This window comes from Temnothorax curvispinosus, unplaced genomic scaffold (genome assembly GCF_003070985.1).
Source record: "Temnothorax curvispinosus isolate PA1 unplaced genomic scaffold, ASM307098v1 QBEX01014574.1, whole genome shotgun sequence".
Lineage (NCBI taxonomy): Eukaryota > Metazoa > Arthropoda > Insecta > Hymenoptera > Formicidae > Temnothorax > Temnothorax curvispinosus.
This window is the reverse complement of record NW_020224354.1, coordinates 326,870-345,790: the sequence shown is the minus strand read 5'-3', so window position 1 is coordinate 345,790 and position 18,921 is coordinate 326,870. Positions and strand designations below refer to the sequence as shown.

At 43.7% G+C, this 18,921-nt stretch overlaps 2 protein-coding genes across 17 annotated transcripts in view; one reads left to right on the top strand and one right to left on the bottom strand.

Annotated features, from left to right (window-relative positions):
* The window catches only part of LOC112464780 (mucin-5AC-like), a 173,054-nt gene extending 159,750 nt beyond the window's left edge, over positions 1-13,304 (top strand). For 3 of the 4 annotated variants that reach the window (XM_025031966.1, XM_025031965.1, XM_025031968.1), the window contains 9 exons: positions 2,163-6,509; positions 6,780-7,094; positions 7,176-7,245; positions 7,434-7,840; positions 8,425-10,317; positions 10,453-10,578; positions 10,680-10,846; positions 10,956-11,170; positions 11,280-11,704. In XM_025031966.1, the coding sequence (XP_024887734.1) occupies positions 2,181-6,509; positions 6,780-7,094; positions 7,176-7,245; positions 7,434-7,840; positions 8,425-10,317; positions 10,453-10,578; positions 10,680-10,846; positions 10,956-11,170; positions 11,280-11,704 (7,947 nt within the window). In that variant the 5' untranslated portion in view covers positions 2,163-2,180. Of the gene's footprint in view, positions 1-2,162; positions 6,510-6,779; positions 7,095-7,175; positions 7,246-7,433; positions 7,841-8,424; positions 10,318-10,452; positions 10,579-10,679; positions 10,847-10,955; positions 11,171-11,279 lie in introns of all 4 variants that reach the window. The other variant, XM_025031967.1, reaches the window with a different exon arrangement.
* Positions 13,305-16,311: 3,007 nt separating this feature from the next.
* Positions 16,312-18,921, bottom strand: part of LOC112464784 (disks large homolog 4) — a 252,670-nt gene continuing 250,060 nt past the window's right edge. For all 13 annotated transcript variants that reach the window (XM_025031972.1, XM_025031974.1, XM_025031980.1 and 10 more), the window contains one exon: positions 16,312-18,812. In XM_025031972.1, the coding sequence (XP_024887740.1) occupies positions 18,703-18,812 (110 nt within the window). In that variant the 3' untranslated portion in view covers positions 16,312-18,702. The remainder of the gene's footprint in view (positions 18,813-18,921) is intronic.

Sequence of the window (18,921 nt, the reverse complement as noted above, 5' to 3'; positions counted from 1 at the left end):
TTGTTCAGATTCTATAAAGGGATACGAACTATAAATTATTACGTATACATGATTAAACGCTCACTATGCGTAGATATGAAAAAATGCAAACTTTAAGGAAACTTAATTGAATTATGCGAGACGCTCATCGCAATGTTACGACACATAAAGACACGTTAAAAATTATCTGTATGCGAAAGAGCTGTAGTTCACTTTTTTCATGTTTTCGTGAGTCTTCATTGAAATTCGGATGATTCTTTAATTTTTTATCAGCTGACGATTTATGATAACGATTGTTCGAGCGAGATTACGATTGTGCGTTACCTCGAGGGTCACGGTTAAGCGATACTCGAGTGGAACCCGATCTTCGCATTGATATTCGCGATTATTCGTGCTTGCGCCCTGTCTCGCCCCCGTCACCGGTTATTTCGAGCGCGGTGGTAGGAAGTTACGGTGGTGTTGGCGCGTGTCCCAATACGTACGGCTCTTCCCGCGTTATATACGTTTACAGCTTTCCGATATCTAACTTCTACGCCCCTTTTTCCACATCTCAATGAGCCACGACGCGAACGAGCCCGCGTACACCGGCACACATACGACACACACACACACACCATCCGTCGCCGCTTCTCTCCCCCTTTATATCGACCAGCTCGGATCGATAGCGATCTATATTACAAGCGGCTGACTCCTCGAGTGGAAGACGACGGGGAGTCTTCGACGTTTCACCAATCGCTGAAGAGGCTATTTGCCTCGCGGTGATGGTGATGGTAATAACGGCGCACAGTTCTCCGCGGCTCTATTATGATAACCGAAACTCTTGTCGGAACTACTACTAAACGCGATACACAGTCCACCCGTTCTCGAAAGTTGTTCCTCTCCCCCTCAGACAAAAAGCGATTATCGGTTACGGTAAAAGCGGGAATGCGTTAAACGTCAAGACTCTTTTTTTCATGCTTAATAATAGAGTCTGCGATATATACGTTACGGTGAATTAATATATGCATCATCGGCCAGGCGTGCTCGAACGTGTATCGCAGGAATTTCGTGTAATTCATTATTGTAGACTCAAATATTGTGAAATGAATAAAAATTACAATTTTATTAGGAGATTTGCAAAATCCTAGGTTTTGTCAGTGAAATTGTGAGGTGAGATTTTTATTAATTTATATTTATAAATATATTATAAATTACATTTAATTTTTTTATTCCCAGTTTTTTGTGGATTTTCTAGGAATTTTGAGGAAAAAAAAAAGAATTACACGAAATCCCTGCGACATATATACGTGGAAGATAGCTAACTTTGATCTCGTTGGCGACGTGTGATCCGATTATGTTGCCTCCTGTATCAATCTCCGAGTCGGAGACGCATTCGCGCGTGTTCGGAATTGTCGTTCGATAGGTCCCTCTTGCCACCCCTCGAGAAGATCTTATCTTTCACGATGCCACGAGATTAACAATGTGAGATCGAAGTTGTTCGAACGAGAGCGAAGACGAAGAAGACGGAAGGAGGAGAATCTGCCTCTTGTAACAGACAAATACAAGACAATGAAGATTAATGCTTCGGCCTCGTTTTCCTCTCCTGCCTGCCGGCCATTCCCCTGGTCGACGGTATCGTGCGAACGTTTCAGTAATCCCTAAGGAGAGGAGTATCCTCTCGGATTCGACTTTGAAGAACTCCGCGGTCTTATAACCCTGACCCTAAATCTACCGTGGTTAACGAATCTTCTCAATGATTCAACGTGAGCGATGACTTTCTCTCTCTGATTACCAATTCTGACGTGATCCCTGAATAAAATAAATGCGATATTGATGTTATGAGTCTAGTCAACTCTAATCGACATGACTCATGAATAATTCTCATAGATGACTATAATACGTAGAAGATGACTTTGTTTCTAATCCATCAATTTTGATGGCAATGATTTCCTATTGCGAAACGAGAATGATGTAATTAATTTTATTTTATCAATCTACAAATTTTATTAAAATAACTCAATATGAATAATCATCACAGTAAGATTGTTTTGTACGAGGACACATTTGCCTTTCGAATTGATTAGATAAGTTTCGATGAAGTTATATACATTCTTATTTAGCTTGTAGACATGACTATTGTATATAGATATTTAGGGTTGCATCGCACACAACAACTTTAATCGATAATTACTTTGTCATTGCAGATTAGCAGTTGGTGTGACATGGATGTGAGCTTCACGAACGTGTTAGAGGGGGCTCGCCAGTACTTCCAGGGACTGCCCGTACCGAGTACAGGTAGTGGCGCGGCCACGTCGGTGGATCACAATCTCCACTCGACATCCTCTACGAATCCCGCCTCGTCCACATCGGCGACGACGCACGATCATGACGCACCGTCGCAGCCGACTCAATCAACTCAGTCAATCTCGATTTCCGCCAATAGCAGCAGCAATAGTAGTAGCAGCAGCAGCAGCAGCAATAGCAGTAGTAATGTCCAGGAGTCGAATCGTTACTCCGCCGACATTAGACCTTCGTCGTCCGTGGAGAGTAGCAATGCGGCTGCCGGATCGAATTTCTGGAACCCGCACGTGGATCCGTATGCGCCGCAGCCGACCAGGGTTGAAGTCCCGGACACGAGGCCAGGCGACGAAGGCTCCGCCATGGAACCCAGCTCCTCTTCCTCAGGCACTGTCACTTTAACCGAGATGCAACCCTCAAATTATCAATCCTCGTCCTCCGTCGTCGCGTCATCGTCGAATTTCTCGCAGAGACCGCTGCCGACGTCGTCGTCATCATCGTCGTTGACCTCCTCCTCCAGCGATCACAGTCATCATCAGTCTCACCTCCCGACGTCGAATTCATCGTCGCATTTGCATCAGATGCAGCCGCCCCAACCGCCACATTCCCCCGGACCGGTATATCAGCAACTTAGTAATGTCAGCAGGACGTCCTTCAGTACGGCGGAGATGCTCGCCTCTTCTTCGTCGCACTCCGCTTCAACCTATCAGACTGCCAATAACGATAGGCAGTCACAGCCGATTGTCGCGCAGAGAACTCAGTACTATCCACGTTACCATCACCCAGATATCACGAAATGCGCACCGGCCCCGTATTCGCAGAGTTCCATTTACCAGTCCGCCAATGTAGCGCAGCCCTCGAGTATGGCTCAGCAACCGAGCACGAGATCGACGCCAATAGAGCAGAATAATACTACGACATCGTCCAACGTCGTCACTCAAGGACATTGTCCGTCGGAGCAGCAACGAATACCTGGTACTTACGGCAGCAACATACCACTCACTCAGAATTCTCTCGGTGGATCGACTGCGTACGGATCCGGCTCTACTACATCGTCTCAGAGTTACCGTTCCACGAGTCAGTACCAACAGCAGGTTCATCGTTTGGCCGCTTCTGCTTCGAGTGTCAACGACAGGTCGCATAGCTCGGATGGGTTGCACTCTTCCACCGCGGCCTGCTCCTCATCGTCGCAGGCGGTCAGTCCGCGTCAGCCCGGACCAGGAAACTCCTCCTCCAATCACATTCCTTCGCAATCGCAGTCGCAGAATCTTCCGGGTCACATTCCTTCACCGCATCTGCCGTCCGCCGCCACCTCGGTGCACTATCATCAGCACCAGCAGCACCAGCAGCAACAGCAACAGCAACAACATCAGCAATCGTCGCCTCTGCAGCAGCAACAGCAGCATCCTAGTCGTATAAATGCGTCGCCACACTCGCACGGTTCTTCGTATGGAGGCCGTGTAGTTTCGATGCCACCGCACGGCGTCCCATCGTCGTCCTCCGCTGCCATGGTAGCGAACCATTCACAGCAGCAGATGCCACCACCCCCGAGTGGATATCATGCAGGAACGACGCCGTCGCCGCATCACGAGCCGTCGCCGCGTCACGCAACTCCGTCGCCGCATCACGCGACGCCGTCGCCACAGCGGCAGTCGCCTCATGTGTCCAGCCTACACAATCCGCACGCCTCTCCTTCTCCTCATCATACACCTTCGCCGCACAACAGCTTCCAGCCGCACTCGCCGACCTATCCGCCGCCTCCGCCGCTGCCACCACAGCAACAACAGCAGCAACAGCAGCAGCAACAACATCAACAGCAACAACAACAACAGCAGCAGCAGCAGCAGCAATCGGTTTTATCGAGGTCGACACCACATTCGTACAATCTACCACCAGCCACCTCGCAGCACTATCAAACGAATTACGTGGCGGCGGTTCGTGACGCGGCGATGGGGTTGCCTTACGCACCGCCGCCACCGTCCCAGTCTTCGTACCATTCCTTCCAGAAGAATCCACAACCGGAGTCTCAGGGGAGTAGCTACTACTCCCAGCCAAGTCGGTCTCACAGTCAATCTTATGGTATGCAGCAGATGCTGGTGCCGCCGCAGACGGCATATCCCAGTACCTCTGGTAGCAACAGTCTAGGTAGCTACCAGCAAAATGCCAACAAACACGCTACGTATAACGGTGCGGATGCCACGAAGAGAGGCACAATTGATGTTATGACGACCCCTTACGGGACGCATCGGTCGTCCACGCAGAGGAACAGCAACACGCATAACTTGCCGCCTATTGCCGCCCTCTCATCCTATCATTCCAACAGGCGAGAACCGTTAGGAAAATCGGCGCAGACGATAGCACGACAACGAATGCATGTGACGAACGCAATCAGTAAAGTCCCGTCTGTCGCGATGCCGCCGACCCCCTCGTCTATAACGATGCCTCCTCAGAGGCTCGCCGAGTACCCAACGACTCCGGTCTCGGATATGAACCACGTGATGCCAGTGAACGGTAGGACAACTACTGTAACGAACATGACGTACAGTTCGCGATACAGCGGTCAGCAAGGCTACCCGTCGTCATCATATGCCACCACGATGGCGCCTAGTCATCATAGTAACAACTCCACTAGCAGCACCACAGTGACCACTATCAGTCAAGGTGGTTCAGGTGGCGCGAGGTCTTCCGTTCCAACGATCCATGTGTATCAGTCTTCCGACGAGCCGGATCGGTCAACGGGATCGTCGTCCTATCATCATCAGCCAACGACACGAATGACGACTGAAGGCTATGCCTATAAAGAATATTCTTATCAGAACCCAGCGTCATCCGGTGGTAGTCAAGCGACCTCGGCCGCCGCGATGGCGAGTTCCCCGTCGCCGAGCAATGCAGTTCGGAAGAGAGAATCTCCTTTGGACTTATCCGTCAAGACAGTCAAGACATCGGCGGATTCTACGGCGCACGATGACCTCGAGACCATCAGCACCGACAAGCATGTCAGTAGCTCGAGCCTGAGTACATCCAGGAATAACGTAAATAGGCCGATGCCACCTCCGACGGTCATGCATCAATCGGCACCGGCGCAACCGTCATACCCGTCGTCATACGACCATAGGCCTTCGAGTAACAGCTCGAGGAATTCCATGCCCGTGACCTGCGTCCGAGCATCGACGCCACAAACGGTGTGCGCGCCCAAGGTCGACTTTCTCCCAGACTTTACCTCGGCGCCGTTACGTCATCAGTCGCATCACGAGAATCCCCTTCGCAGAAGTACTACGCAGCAGCTTTACGTTCCATCCGCTCAACCTCTCTCGTCCCATCACGCGAACACCTCTCCACTGCCTCACATGTCTACGTTCAAGAAGCGCCCACTGCCCACGTCGCCACTATACGACGGCCTGACGATGCCACCTGCGTCGTCTTCGTCGACGTCGACGTCTACGTCTTCATCATACCTCCAGACGAATGATTCGGTGTCCTCGAGGTTCCCCAAGTATCACTCGATAATGGATCCATCTCCGCGATTCGGTCCGCCCACATTGCCCGCACAGGATTACCCACCCGACTCGAGCAAGTACTACTTAGCGGACAGTAGGGCCAAGTTTGACCAGCAATTCTCTCAGCGCGAACGGATGCCGTTTAAAAGAGTTGGAGAGCCGATTTATGGGGTAGGGAGTCCTAACAAACAGGCCAGAGTCGCTTGGCGAGTACCGAGTAGCGAAAAGCAGATTGTTGAACCGAAAGCAATGTCGACCGCGGATGCGCTGAACGAGCAGCAGAAACGGCAAGAGATGAACCTGTCGGTTCCTCTGCCGAACGGAGCTCTGGCGACACCCGGCGCCCACGATCAGAGAACCGACAGCGGCGGTTACTCGGCGCCGGAATCGTCCAGGTATCAGTCGGTATACTGTGATAAAAGGACCTATCCGGAGTCCAAAGTCATACGTAGCTCGCCGTCGTCGTACAATCATCCGGTGATCTCGAAATCCGGGAGTGTACATCCATTACCGCAGCAACTGAGCGGTGCGCAGCTGACCTATCCGAGTTATCGTCAGTCAGTTCAGAAGACAACGTGCCCACCGAACGGGATGTCCGGTGGCCAGCCGATGGATCAACCTAGCAACACCGGCGCCGACAAGAGGGTGCTTAGCTTGCTGAGGAACAGCCTGGAGAACAAGCAACAGAGGGATGAACAGCTTAACAGTCAGCAGCCTATCCTGGTCAATCACAGCCAGCAGAGTTTTCAGAATAAGGTGAGAAATTACAGGTTTCAACAAAATCTAAATTCTGATTTAAGGATATCAGGTATTGGATATTTTTGTCATTTTTTTCGTTGCCGATATGATTCATCGCCGATTTTTACGAATAAAATCGAAGTCTTATAGATCCAGCGTGAATTGTGGCTGAAAATGAAAATAAGCGGCGATTCAGTCTACTTAGTCATTTCTATCTATCTATGTCTGATTTCCAGACGCTCGACGTCTGGTTTGACGTTTCTGATAATTTCCGTGAAATTCCCTCAGGTCGTCGCGCCAGTCGAGCCTAAGAGCATCGGCAGGCACAATCTGTCACCGTTCACGGCGGCGAGTTTGCTCGAGCGTAACAGCAACACTCCGCCGCATTACAAGTTCCACGTTCCGCGAGCGGTAGACTCGATCACTCAGGAGAATCCGCGCAGCATGTACGCCTCGAGAGTGAATGCATCCGCCACGTTACCTGGCAAGGAAGCTTCCCTCGCGGGACCACGTGGCACCGAGAATCAAATACATCGTGACAAAGACGACGGCCTCGCCGCTATTTTAGCTGCGAAGATCAGGACGAAGGCGGAACTGAAACAAGTGCGTGATTGTCTCTATCTAACTCTAATTTGCGCAATTGCATTGATCATGCCGATCTCACGATTTCTGCTTTTCATTTAGGTCGGGACCGGCCAATTTACAACGAAAGCATCTTCCGTACCTTCTCAAGACGTGTCGTCGACGCCGAGAGGTAACTTAGCTTGCGCAAAAGAGTTAGTGGTTATTAACAGATGTTATTTGTGATAATTTTGATCGATTTGATCTGTTCGTCTCAACTCGATCATAGTTTGCGCGATAATTGTGCTATTTATTCAGTTGCGTCAATATGCTGCAAGATATTATTGAAATTTGTATATAATTTTTATTATTATGTACCAGAGATCGATAGTGCGGCCTCAACATCAACGCCGCAGTCTGGCTCGTCTGCGGGTAGCCCGCCGAAATTAACGCGTGAGAAAACGGTCTGTTTGCCGCCCAGAAGACGGTTATTTTCAAGAACTGACGAGGACAACATGCCGGTAGCGGCAACTGTGCCCGTCGCCGCCATCGTCGCGTCCACGGTCCCGGCCAGGGCGAGCGGGTGCAGGAGCTCCTCCGAAACATCGGTGTTCGACTTCCGGGAGAGCGACTCTGAGGGCGAGATGCCAGTTCTCGAGCGACAAACTTTGGAAGAGATGAGAAGAGACAGGAAACAGTTGTCCAAAGTACAACCCCCGATACCCCTCAATGATGCTGTGTGTATGAACATGGCATCCTCGACGGATCTCGTGAAGATAGAACTGAAGGTAACATTATAGTAACAGATAAAAAAAAATTAAGATAGAGAAAAGTAAAAACGAATTATTTAATTTACGTGTTTGAAATATAAAAACGGAGATTTTTAGTTTGTGGTAATAATTGATTTTCTTTGTGTCCATATCGTCAGCTATTCTTTCTTTAAGTTAATTTTCTTTGATACCATATAGACGAGCGCGCGACAAAACAGATATTAACACATTCCGTGCCGCATCAATTTCTGATTTATGTATTGTGAATTATGAATTTAATGAATTATCTTAAAGTAATATTTATTATATTTATACATCCTGTATATTCACTATTTATACAATATATGTATATATATATTTACTTATTTTTTATTAAGATATTTTAAATAAACATTTATAAAAAATAGAACTACTTTTACATTTTTATGAAACGTTTTATGTTATAATATTAAATTTTTGTATATTTTAAAAGATAGTTTTTTTTTATACAATGCGCATATATAACTTTCGCCAATTCTTTCTGTCTTTAAAAATTCTTGTTGTGTTGTTCTGTGTCCACTCGCGTTATAATTTTACTTTATAGGTGTAATCCTTGTTTGCAGGAAAACGACAAAATCAATGATATGGATCCATTTTGGAGTAACACCTGTGATAAGTTTATGGAGCAATTACGCGCGGGTGATTCCGTGAAGAAACGAGGACGTAGAAAAAAAGTGAGCGGTGTCGCAACACCGAAGCTTGAAGACGCAGCTAACGATACCGACAAGGAATCGGATACCAATGCATCGCATTCTCAAATCAAGCCCGAAGACATCAAGAAGGAGATACCGGATCCGTCTAGTAAGGAAGACAAAAATTCGGTCTTTAAGGATATTAAGATCAAGACGGAACCCGGGCTGACGAAAGAGGATGATAAACACTCAAGCGATGATTCAGAAGAAGTGCCATTAATTAAAAGAACGAGACAGGAAATAAAAAAGGAAGATAGTGATTGCGATGAGGAAGTGATATGCCGAAGAAGACGAATTCGTCGTGGTGGCAGGATCAAGCTTGAGTCTTCTAGCGGTAGCGAATCCTCGAGCGAGGACAGCGATGCCAGTACCGAGTTCGGCCATGGTTCCTCAGTAGCGGATAGACTTCGTGCTAGGAAACGATCTATGGCTAACGTGTCCGAAGGTATGAAGCTTCGTTCGAGGGACACTACTCCTCATAAGGCGAAGTCGGAAAAGGAATCCAAATTGTCGCCCTCGAAAAGTGGAACGTCCCAAAAAGCGAAACCGAAACCATTATTTGGTGACGGTAGTGATTTCAGACCCGGTTGGGAAGAGGAGGTTTACGTATACAAAAAATCTCTAAGAATGCCACCCAGGTTGATAACAGTGTCAAAACCATCGCGCTTTCATCGATTGTCGACGTCGTTGCCGGACTTAGATCCCGGCTCGCCAGCATTGTCCGTCTCGATGGACAGTTCCGACGTGTATCTCAATCGTAATAAAAGAGACAGCGACATGGAGTCCAATTACAGTTTCAGCATAATGGGACTCGGCAGTAAGATTGATGACGAGGAGGCGACCTCGTCGACAACGGTTTCCTGTCCTCCGAAAGCTATGATGAAACATTTCCGATCTGAGAACAATTCTATTGTCGATGTTCTCGCGCAGAAGGTCGGAAGTGGTCAGAAGGACTCGAAGAAGAAGCAGAATCCGAAAAGTAATAAGAGCAGTAACATTAATAAGAGCAATAACGAGCCGGAACTTTTACCAACACCAGGTCTCACACCACTTTTGTCGTCCGAGACATCGAAGAACTCCAAAAACAGGATCGCGTTGAAGAATAATAGAAACCCGATTAAAGTTACTAACTCCGTCCTCCTCGGTTATTTCCGCAAAGAGACGGTCAATAATTTCCGTGACGCGTTCAAGAACAATCACACGTTGCCCAACAAATTCTCCACTCTAGTGTTGAAGAGCAGAACGAGAACGGAGACGAAAGTCTTGAAGAAAGAGACGACTATTCGTGAAGTATTTGGTGAGGATAGACCCGCGTCAGCCCCGCCGATGCAGAATCACGACGACACATCACAGGACGACGATTCACAGAATGAAACGCCCGAGAATGCATTAGGCAAAGTACGAACATTAAAGCAAAAAGTGGTGTCCCGTTTAAGGAATGCTGGTATACTACGAAGTCACAAGGCGATTGTGAACTCGAAACGTCGTCTATTAACTGCCGAGAGACGAAAGGATCTACTCAAGTCGCTTGCTAAGAAGAAGTTACGTCGTATCAAGACTGAGATAGAGCAGGAAGAGACGAACGATGCCAGAGAGGAGGAAAATAACGAGATGGAGGATGACAAGAACGATTTGGAAATTCGTAACAAAAAGAAGTTGAAGCTTCGACCAGGCCGACGAAAATTCCGTTCTGGATTCGATTATATTCGTAAGAAGAAGAAGCCGCTAAAGAAAGACGAGGCGTTGCCGAAGGAAAGGAAGAGAGTATGTATACATATTAGATTTCTATGTATATTTTTTGTCTGATTGTTGTCCTCCAGTTTGTTTTAATCTTAAAATTTTCATAATTTTCACGCGTTTGTTTTTTAATACTACTTTGAAACACGATACACTTTACAGCAAAGCCAAGCTAATAAACCAAGCCCGGAGTGTGTAGCCGATATTCAGTCTGAGATCAGGACGTGGGTTATCAAAAAGGGCGTCGGGGAAACCATATTACACCGTGCTGCCCGTCTTGGTTACACGGTAAGATAACGATCACGTTGCTACCGATTGCTACGTCATGCGGTAAAGTTAACCAGCGACTCGCGCGAATTACGATCTAATCTACTTGTATTCCGCTGTAGGACGTGACTGCTTATTGTCTGGAGAAGCTCAATAGCGCGCCGAGTCCCAAAGACAACGCGGGATATACACCGCTTCATGAGGCGTGCTCCAAGGGTCACCTAGAAATTGCGAAACTCTTGCTAGCTTACGGTGCAAACGTTAGCGAGAGTGCTAACGGTGGTATTAGGTAATACTTTCGTCAAATCTATTGCGATAACTGTTTTCGTGTTATATCGGCAAATAATTTGACGAACGTAGGTATTTACAGATCGTAATATATATTTTTGTATTATCAGGCCACTTCATGAAGCGGCAGAGAATGGTGCTACGGAGCTTGTGCGATTGCTGTTGTCATATGGTGCCGATCCATTGTTAGCTACTTATTCCGGACAAACGCCTTTGATGCTGGCTGTTGACACCGAAGCTCATTCCATTCTAGAACAGCACCTGGCTGACATCCAAGGTCGTACCACTGTACCATGGTCATTCGCCGGTCCATCTTCTGTTTTAGGTACGTCATTGCTGGCATAAGTCCTTATTCAAAATTCTCAAATGTTTATGAATATTGCATATGTATAGTCCAAGTGAATATTTTTAATTTTCTATGGACTTGTTTTTAGACCCAGAAGAGACGGGCTACAATCCACTCGATGATGTTCCATTGGACAGTCCTGAATCAGTCGAGCTAGATGATATCGAAATGGAAGTAAGCGACATCAACCTGCCTGTTCTTTTCACTCTGAACAATGATCCCGATAAGTGGGTGCTGCTTCAAGATCTCATGGCGGTTTTGAGGATAAAGAGTCGCGATGCTCTTCTCCGTCAAATTAATCCGAAAGCTCATTCTGGGCCGCCTGCGGTCGCGCATCGCGACGTTATGCGTGAGTTGAAGCTGCCAGATTTCCTGGAGCAGACTCGTTGCTGTCACCTGCTGAGCGGCGGCGAAAGGATCAACGTGCGCGGCTCCAAGGTCACTCTTATCAAGTACAACGACAAGGTGAAGTCTCTGCTGAACGTGGAGAAAGTGGTGATTAGCCTTAGGTGACAAGAGGCGTCTCTGGGGCGATCATCTCCCCAGACATCGAAACCATCGACTTCGATTCCGGCCAAGGAACATCAGAAGAAAGTTGAAGGCAAAGCTACTGTGAAACGCGAGCGGCAACAGGGAAGAAAGCGACAAGAGACTCGTAACAAAAATTCCACGGACTGAGCGGCCTGTTCTGTGGCCAATGATCTATCGAAATATAATGAAAATTAAAAAAATATGGCGATTTAAGAGTTATCGTCGAAAAATAAATAATGTTGTAAGACCAGATCGTAACTGTTTTTTGGTAACTGTTTCACGATGCGTTAAAAAGTAAAGAAGAAATAGAAGAAACAGATTTCTTGTAATATATAGACAGAATCCTAAATGACTGATGTAAATCTGTTTATTTGGAAAGCTCGTCCCTCGAAAGAAAGAAAGACTGATCGACACAACAATGAAGATCGGTGCTTTTACGTGTGTCCAAAGACTGACTTTTCGATTTGTCTTATGCTTCGAAGGTAAATCGAATCAACCAACACTGATTGAACTGATCGAATTGATTTTCTCCTCTCGATCTCTTATAGTGCAGAATGTAATGAAATGGAGCTTGACTAAAGTGATAAGAGATACGCACATAATCGGTTCCGTTCCTTTATTCAAGTGATGAATTTATCAGTCGAAATAAAGAAAGTCGGTAATACGCCGATATTCTGCCGGGAGCGTAACGCGCAATTAAACTAACTTCGAAGCACATAGCTGTGCAAATGTAGTTTTACACAAAACTATCTACTATTTAATGCGCAGCTAAGAGTGGGGAAACAGCTACCTGTGACATTATATAGCAGTATTTAATTGGGATATATACGTAATATATCCATAGGACGAGGATATTTTATTAATTCTCTTAAGGACTGAGTAAATAATCAGAAGTTCGTTAACGTAACGCTTTTAGGTGCATGAAAAGAGGGAGACATGTTGTTTGGGCGATCATGACGATGGAAAAATGAAAAATCTTTGACAGTAGATTTCTCTCAATTGTCGAATCGAGTCTCGGAATAGTAATAAAAATGACAACGTAAATAGAGAGTAATGATTATTTTAAGAGTGCGAGAAAACATAGCTGTCCGTACCAGATATATTTTTATCTCGCATGTAGCTTCAAGAAGTTTCTTCGTTTTTAAGGGGCTTCACTCTACGAGATTCGTGGAATTGGAACGAGCGCCCATGTGCATTAATATTAGTTTTTCCTCTTTGAGCTACTACAGGACACGTCGTTGGAAGACGAGAATCGACATTAAGAGAGCGTAACATAATTGAAATTGCTATCGCGAATGATAACGTTACCACAGTTTAGTCTTTGTTTTTCTTTACATTAGAGAAGAATTGTATATTATGCCGTGCAAGTTATATTTATAAAATGTGTTAATTGTCCATTGCGAATAGGTGCTTTGAAAAGCTAGATGAGTTGAATTTCAATTCATTCAGTCCGGAATAATATCTGATCCATTGAGGAGACACCATCACACGTATAAAGGTGCATATCTGTTGTCTAGTTCTATTTTTAATATTTCGCGATTTTTAATATTATATAACTATATAGTTTTGTATATTTATAAGTGTACATTGTATACATATGTACATTTATATAAATATACATAATTATAATGAGTTATGTGTGTACATGTTTATTTGTATGTATGTATACATATATACATATAAATATACATACGTTTTTGTGTGTATATATGTGATGTGTATATGTATATATACACATATTATGCGCACATATACATATATACACAAAAAATCGACTTTTAATTTATATGAAGCTTTTCGTTTTGTATAGCTTCCAGTGTAGCAATTAATTTTAATTCGGATAAAAGATAGCAGGTGTCAATGGCTCAATTCTTGTAATGTGGGAAGTGCAATTCGTGGAATAACGTTTTTGTTTCATTGATGGTCTAAATATATGATCTATTATTTCTAGAAGTGTAGAGGAGATAGGCAATTATTTTGAAGAACTAAAACGGTCGGAAAACGCCGTTTAAAAACGCTCACTGTGCAATAATATATCCGTTTTTACACTTTATTTTCAAATTATTTCTGTTTTTTGTAATCATGTCAGGATCCCAGTAAGCAAGATGTTGCAGCATGCGCACAGATTGGCAACAAATTCAGAATCCACACCAAAACCATAGCCATTTGTGCCCGCATTGAGCTCTTGTTCTGTTGACAGAGCTTACTGACAGGCAATGTGAGCAAACTCTGTCGCAACTTTTGGCAACAGATTGACAACGTCGTCTGATATAGCAGCTTCTGAGTGAAAGTTGCCTTTCTGACGTCAAAAATTTACTGCAAGATCTGCTCAGAATCTGTTTGGGCAGGTTTTAGCTATCTGGGATAATGTTAACGTGTCGTATCAGTGATCAAACACTCGCTAAGAAAATAAGTAAGATGAAAAAAGAACTTTCTTTGTAAGATATAAGAGAATGCAATTAAGTATAATAAAATATAGTAAAAATTAAAGAAATGGTTAAATTGAAAAAATATCTAATAATAAAAAAATTACATTTTTATTGCAATTAATTCGATATACAGAATACTGAGATAAAGTAGAGATAAATTGTAGCGAGTTTCGATTGCCACAGCGATGCCGTTTGATCGAAGCAATTTAGAAACGGAAATTTTATATAAGAAGTGAGAAGTTATTTTAAACTTGGACAGAACCAATTTGGGGAGGATGTATCGATTGTACTTATCGTCTCGCGTTTTTATGTTGATTTTCAGACAAATAAAGATATTTAGCATGTGCATAGGGATGTTTATGAAGCGAGACGAAAAAGAAATGCTCGGGATAGTTCGGTTTCGCTTAGGATGCCGTAATACGCGTTTATTTTGGTGTCGTGTGTAGCACAGAGGTTTCAATCGTTATAATCAGTCTCAGGGAAAAATCCACGGTGTATTCTTGGAAAATAACACTTGATGGTGTACCGACTACAGATGCGTATACCAATGCGTGTGTGCGTGCGTGCGAGCGACGCGTATCAATGCGTATGTATGTACAGTAGCTAGTTGAAGAAAACAAAAGGAGATTTTCCTGTTACGAGGGATAATTATTAAAATATCTAATTAATATTGAGTGATATTAATTAATGTTAATACGATGCGATATGTCGCGCAAGCGACGACGCGCGCACTCGGGCGGCTCCTTATAATTTTTATTTAGCTGACGATATCGAGCGGATAGGGTCGTGGTTACATTACACCGATTGTATATATCGACATATTTTCAGTAAGGAAAAACGAAATAAAGATAAAGGGAAGCGAAAACGCGGAAGAGTTACTTTTCACTCTGACAGAATGATAGGAAACCGTGATGTACGTACTGTATGTATCTTTTATTCTTAAGTAGTTAAAATGTAGATTGCGATACTTGTTTATATCAGTGTATACTATTTGTGTATAATATAAAAGCATTAACCGACCTCGAGATAGTCACGTTGTATGACATGAGATAAACTAAGTATGTATATATGTCACGTTGCGACTACTAGAAATATTATTTACTATAACTATTATACTTTACTATAACTGCTACTATCGCTACCACGACTATAGCTACTACTATCACTGCTGCTGCTGTTGCTGTTGCTGCTACTACAACTACTATTATTATCATCTACGATTACGCGCTTTTTTATTGTACCATATATGTATACATAGTAGTTAAACGATGGATGTACATTTTCTTAGTCGTGTAACATTCACACAACGCCTCTTCTTTCTATTGCCCCCCTTGTATTTATACATTAAAAAAAAACTTCTAAATGTGTTAATGCTGCTGCTTTAATGCGGATAAAGAAAAACAGAAGTTATATATAAATATATATAAATATATAAAAAAAAATATATATATATATATTTATGTATATATATATAAAAGATATGAACAAATATATAAATATAAATAAATATATATATATACAAATATATATTTTATTTCAGAGATTTAGTTCGAAACAACGTTGAAGCTGATGAACAAATTAGAGTCGTACTGTGATTCGTGTAAAGAGGAAATCGTTATTATTGTCATTGCCGTAGTCGTTACAAGCGAGTCACGATGAACCCGACGAATAACTTTCTAAATAAAGAAAACAATATTTGTGATTTTTTTTCGCTAATAACAATAACGAGTTATCCGATCGATGTAATAAAAACAAGTATTTTTACTGAAACTTTTATTCCTGTCCACCAACCCTAGTCACCTATTCGCTAAAACGCTGAAAACTATGTTAAATGTAACAAGATATTTTAATACTTTTTTGGTTTTTTCCTATGTCTCAACTTTGTAAAATTTACATTTTTATTTTTATGTATAACAGAAGATGCAGTATTAAAAATGATAATTAAGCTATAATATGTAACATAATTTTAACTTAATATTCATTTTGAAGATACCAAGTATATATTGTCATTTATATACAAATATGAAAGTAAATTATTCTACGTCAGAATATCCATTTATCTTTACGATATAACGTCATCTTAATATTTTTATCGTAATATCCCGTATTCTCTACAAAAAGATGAAAAAAGTGGGAAGGGGATACACGGACCACCAGTAGTAAAATTGGTAAAACGTTTATTAACTATTTAAAAACGATGAAACAAGGTGAACATGAGATTGACAATTTAATAAGTAATATTATTAAATAGACTATAGAGGTGTATAATAGGTGTCTGCGGTAATTATTCTCTTTATATACGGTCTTTTACATCGAGACAGATATCTTTCAACTCGGCGAAGCCAGGCCTTCTGTCCTTCAGGCACAAGCCGAAGCTCGTCGCTTCGTACCTCGTTCTATCTCGTATAATAATAATCGCGCTTAATAATAATCTAGGACTCGCGGTAGGGAAAAAAAATAGCCCGAAAGCGTGTCCGCGCGATATTATCATTTCCCCGCGAGTGAACGTTACTACGAAATAAGAGAAAGAAAACGTTCGGCTCTATTCCTGGCGACAGAAGTGATCGTCGCGTGTCGCAAACGCATACCTTGGCTACATCATCATTATCATCATCATCGTCATCATCATTTATCATTATCATCATCGCCATTGTCCCTCGTAATCGCGATTCGCGTATTCATATCACGACAACAATGCGGCCTATATTACAATTAAATTATCGTAATGACACCTCGTGTTTACAACAATTCGATTTCCCGCTCGTGTTACATTCAGGGAGAATCAATTATCGTACCTTCTCTCGCGCATGATTAATGCTAACGGAAACGGAAGGAGCAAGCGGACAAAGCATTGTGTGTGGTGGCACGTGATCGCGAGAGCTCGCAGCCCGACGAACGAGCGAAGGCCAAGCGAGGGAATTTTTCTATTGACAGCCGCATTCTGGACGCGAGTTCATCTGATGAGGAATCTTCGCTGATTGTTCGGCAAATTCAGTTCTCAGTACTCCACGACGGATCCCGATTGGCCGCATCTGCGCTACTTCTTTTCTTTTACGAATCGCCAGTTTGTCCGTTCGCGCCTTTCGCGACTCCCCCGTGTAATAAGTACATCACACATCGAACTTCTTTCTCTTTCTCCCCTTCAGCCGGATGCACCGAAGACATCGTGCAAGCTAGATCTCACGTTCGATCAGCGACGACTGCTGACCCGGTGCCAAGAACTATATCTTAAGATACGAAGGAGCGGCATACACCTACGCTCGCGCCGAAGCTCTTCACGGGAGCACGACTGATCGGCGTGACAATTCCTTTATCTTGTCACGATGCTGAGTGACACCATGGGTAGCCGAGACGCGCGCGAAAGAAAAACCTTATCAGGCTCTTCCTTCCTCTAACATCTCTTCTACGATCCTTATCTTCACCTACTACGCCCCTCCGTCTCAGTACACGCGAGTATATAATATGTATTTACAATAATATCTACTATAATAATAATTTAGTAGTGATATTTAAATTACAATAGTGTTTTTTTTTTGCTCTTTCTTTCTGTCTCTCTTTCTCTCGTTTTTTCTGTTTTTTCTCCCCTCGCATCGCCCATTCCACAAATATAATGTTGCACATAACCCAGTTACTGGCTTAGTCATCTAGCTGTACAAAACATTATATATCGTTATGTATATCTAGCATCTAAAGATTTGTCCTGTGAGGTTTCTTTTCTCTTTTTTTCTTGCTTTTTCTTTTTTACTGTTTCTTTTAATCCTGTGAGGTTCATTAACACATACACAACGTCATTGGGGCTACGGTTTTTTCTCCTACCAGCGGTTTCCCCCCTTTTCCATCGAGTTCATCGAATTCGCTCGACGTTCTCGGCGCGCTAACTGCGCTTAAGTACATTAAAAAATACCGCGCTCGAGTATAACCGAAAAAGCGCTCGCACCTCGCAGCTGATAGCTCAGTTGAGTTTGAGAAAACTCTTCCGAGTTGTCCGCCAACTTTCGGTTTCGGCATCATACCCTGATCTAATCTTCTCGAGCAATTGTACAACGCCTCTAAATTCTCTCGCGAGATTAATTAATAAAATTAGGGACGATCACACACGAATAATCGACAATCATGCGATAAAACTTACGAATTTTTTCCTGTCATTTTTCTATCAGAAACATGGGTCGCGATAAAATTCAACACGATGAGCACGCGCGAGTGTACTCACTTCTCCTTTCCCCCTCTCTCTCATTCGATTTTGAACTTAGAAGAGAATAAATCACGCGTCCCGATTGACTTTATCAATTCTCTTCGGGGAAATGGTCGGTGATATCGTGTACCCCATCGTTTAAGTATTCTTTCGGCTTAAATCTCTGCGGCGATTTACGTCGTGTTACGCGTCTTAAGTAGGGACTTTGTGCTACTTGGATATGGGATACGGGAGGGAAGGAGGGATTAGGAAAGGATGTTAGAGCATTACTTAATCGTATCTATCGTGAATAATTAAGCTTGTCGCCTCGGTGGCAGGGTCCAGGCGTTGGGCCCGTGCTGAGCGTGGGGGGCAGGACGTCACAGCTGCTGGTCCCTGCAGGGAACCCAGATGTTCGGTCCTGATTGCTCGGAGATGACCTCCTTCACCTTCACATATATCTCTTCGGGAGTGTCTCCTTGAACGACGGCTGTAAGCAAAGTACAGCGGCGGGTTAATTTACGCCAGAGAATAATTTAATTACACGAGAATATTTAAAGTGTTTGTTATTTCTTCCACGATTTTTTCATCTTAATTGC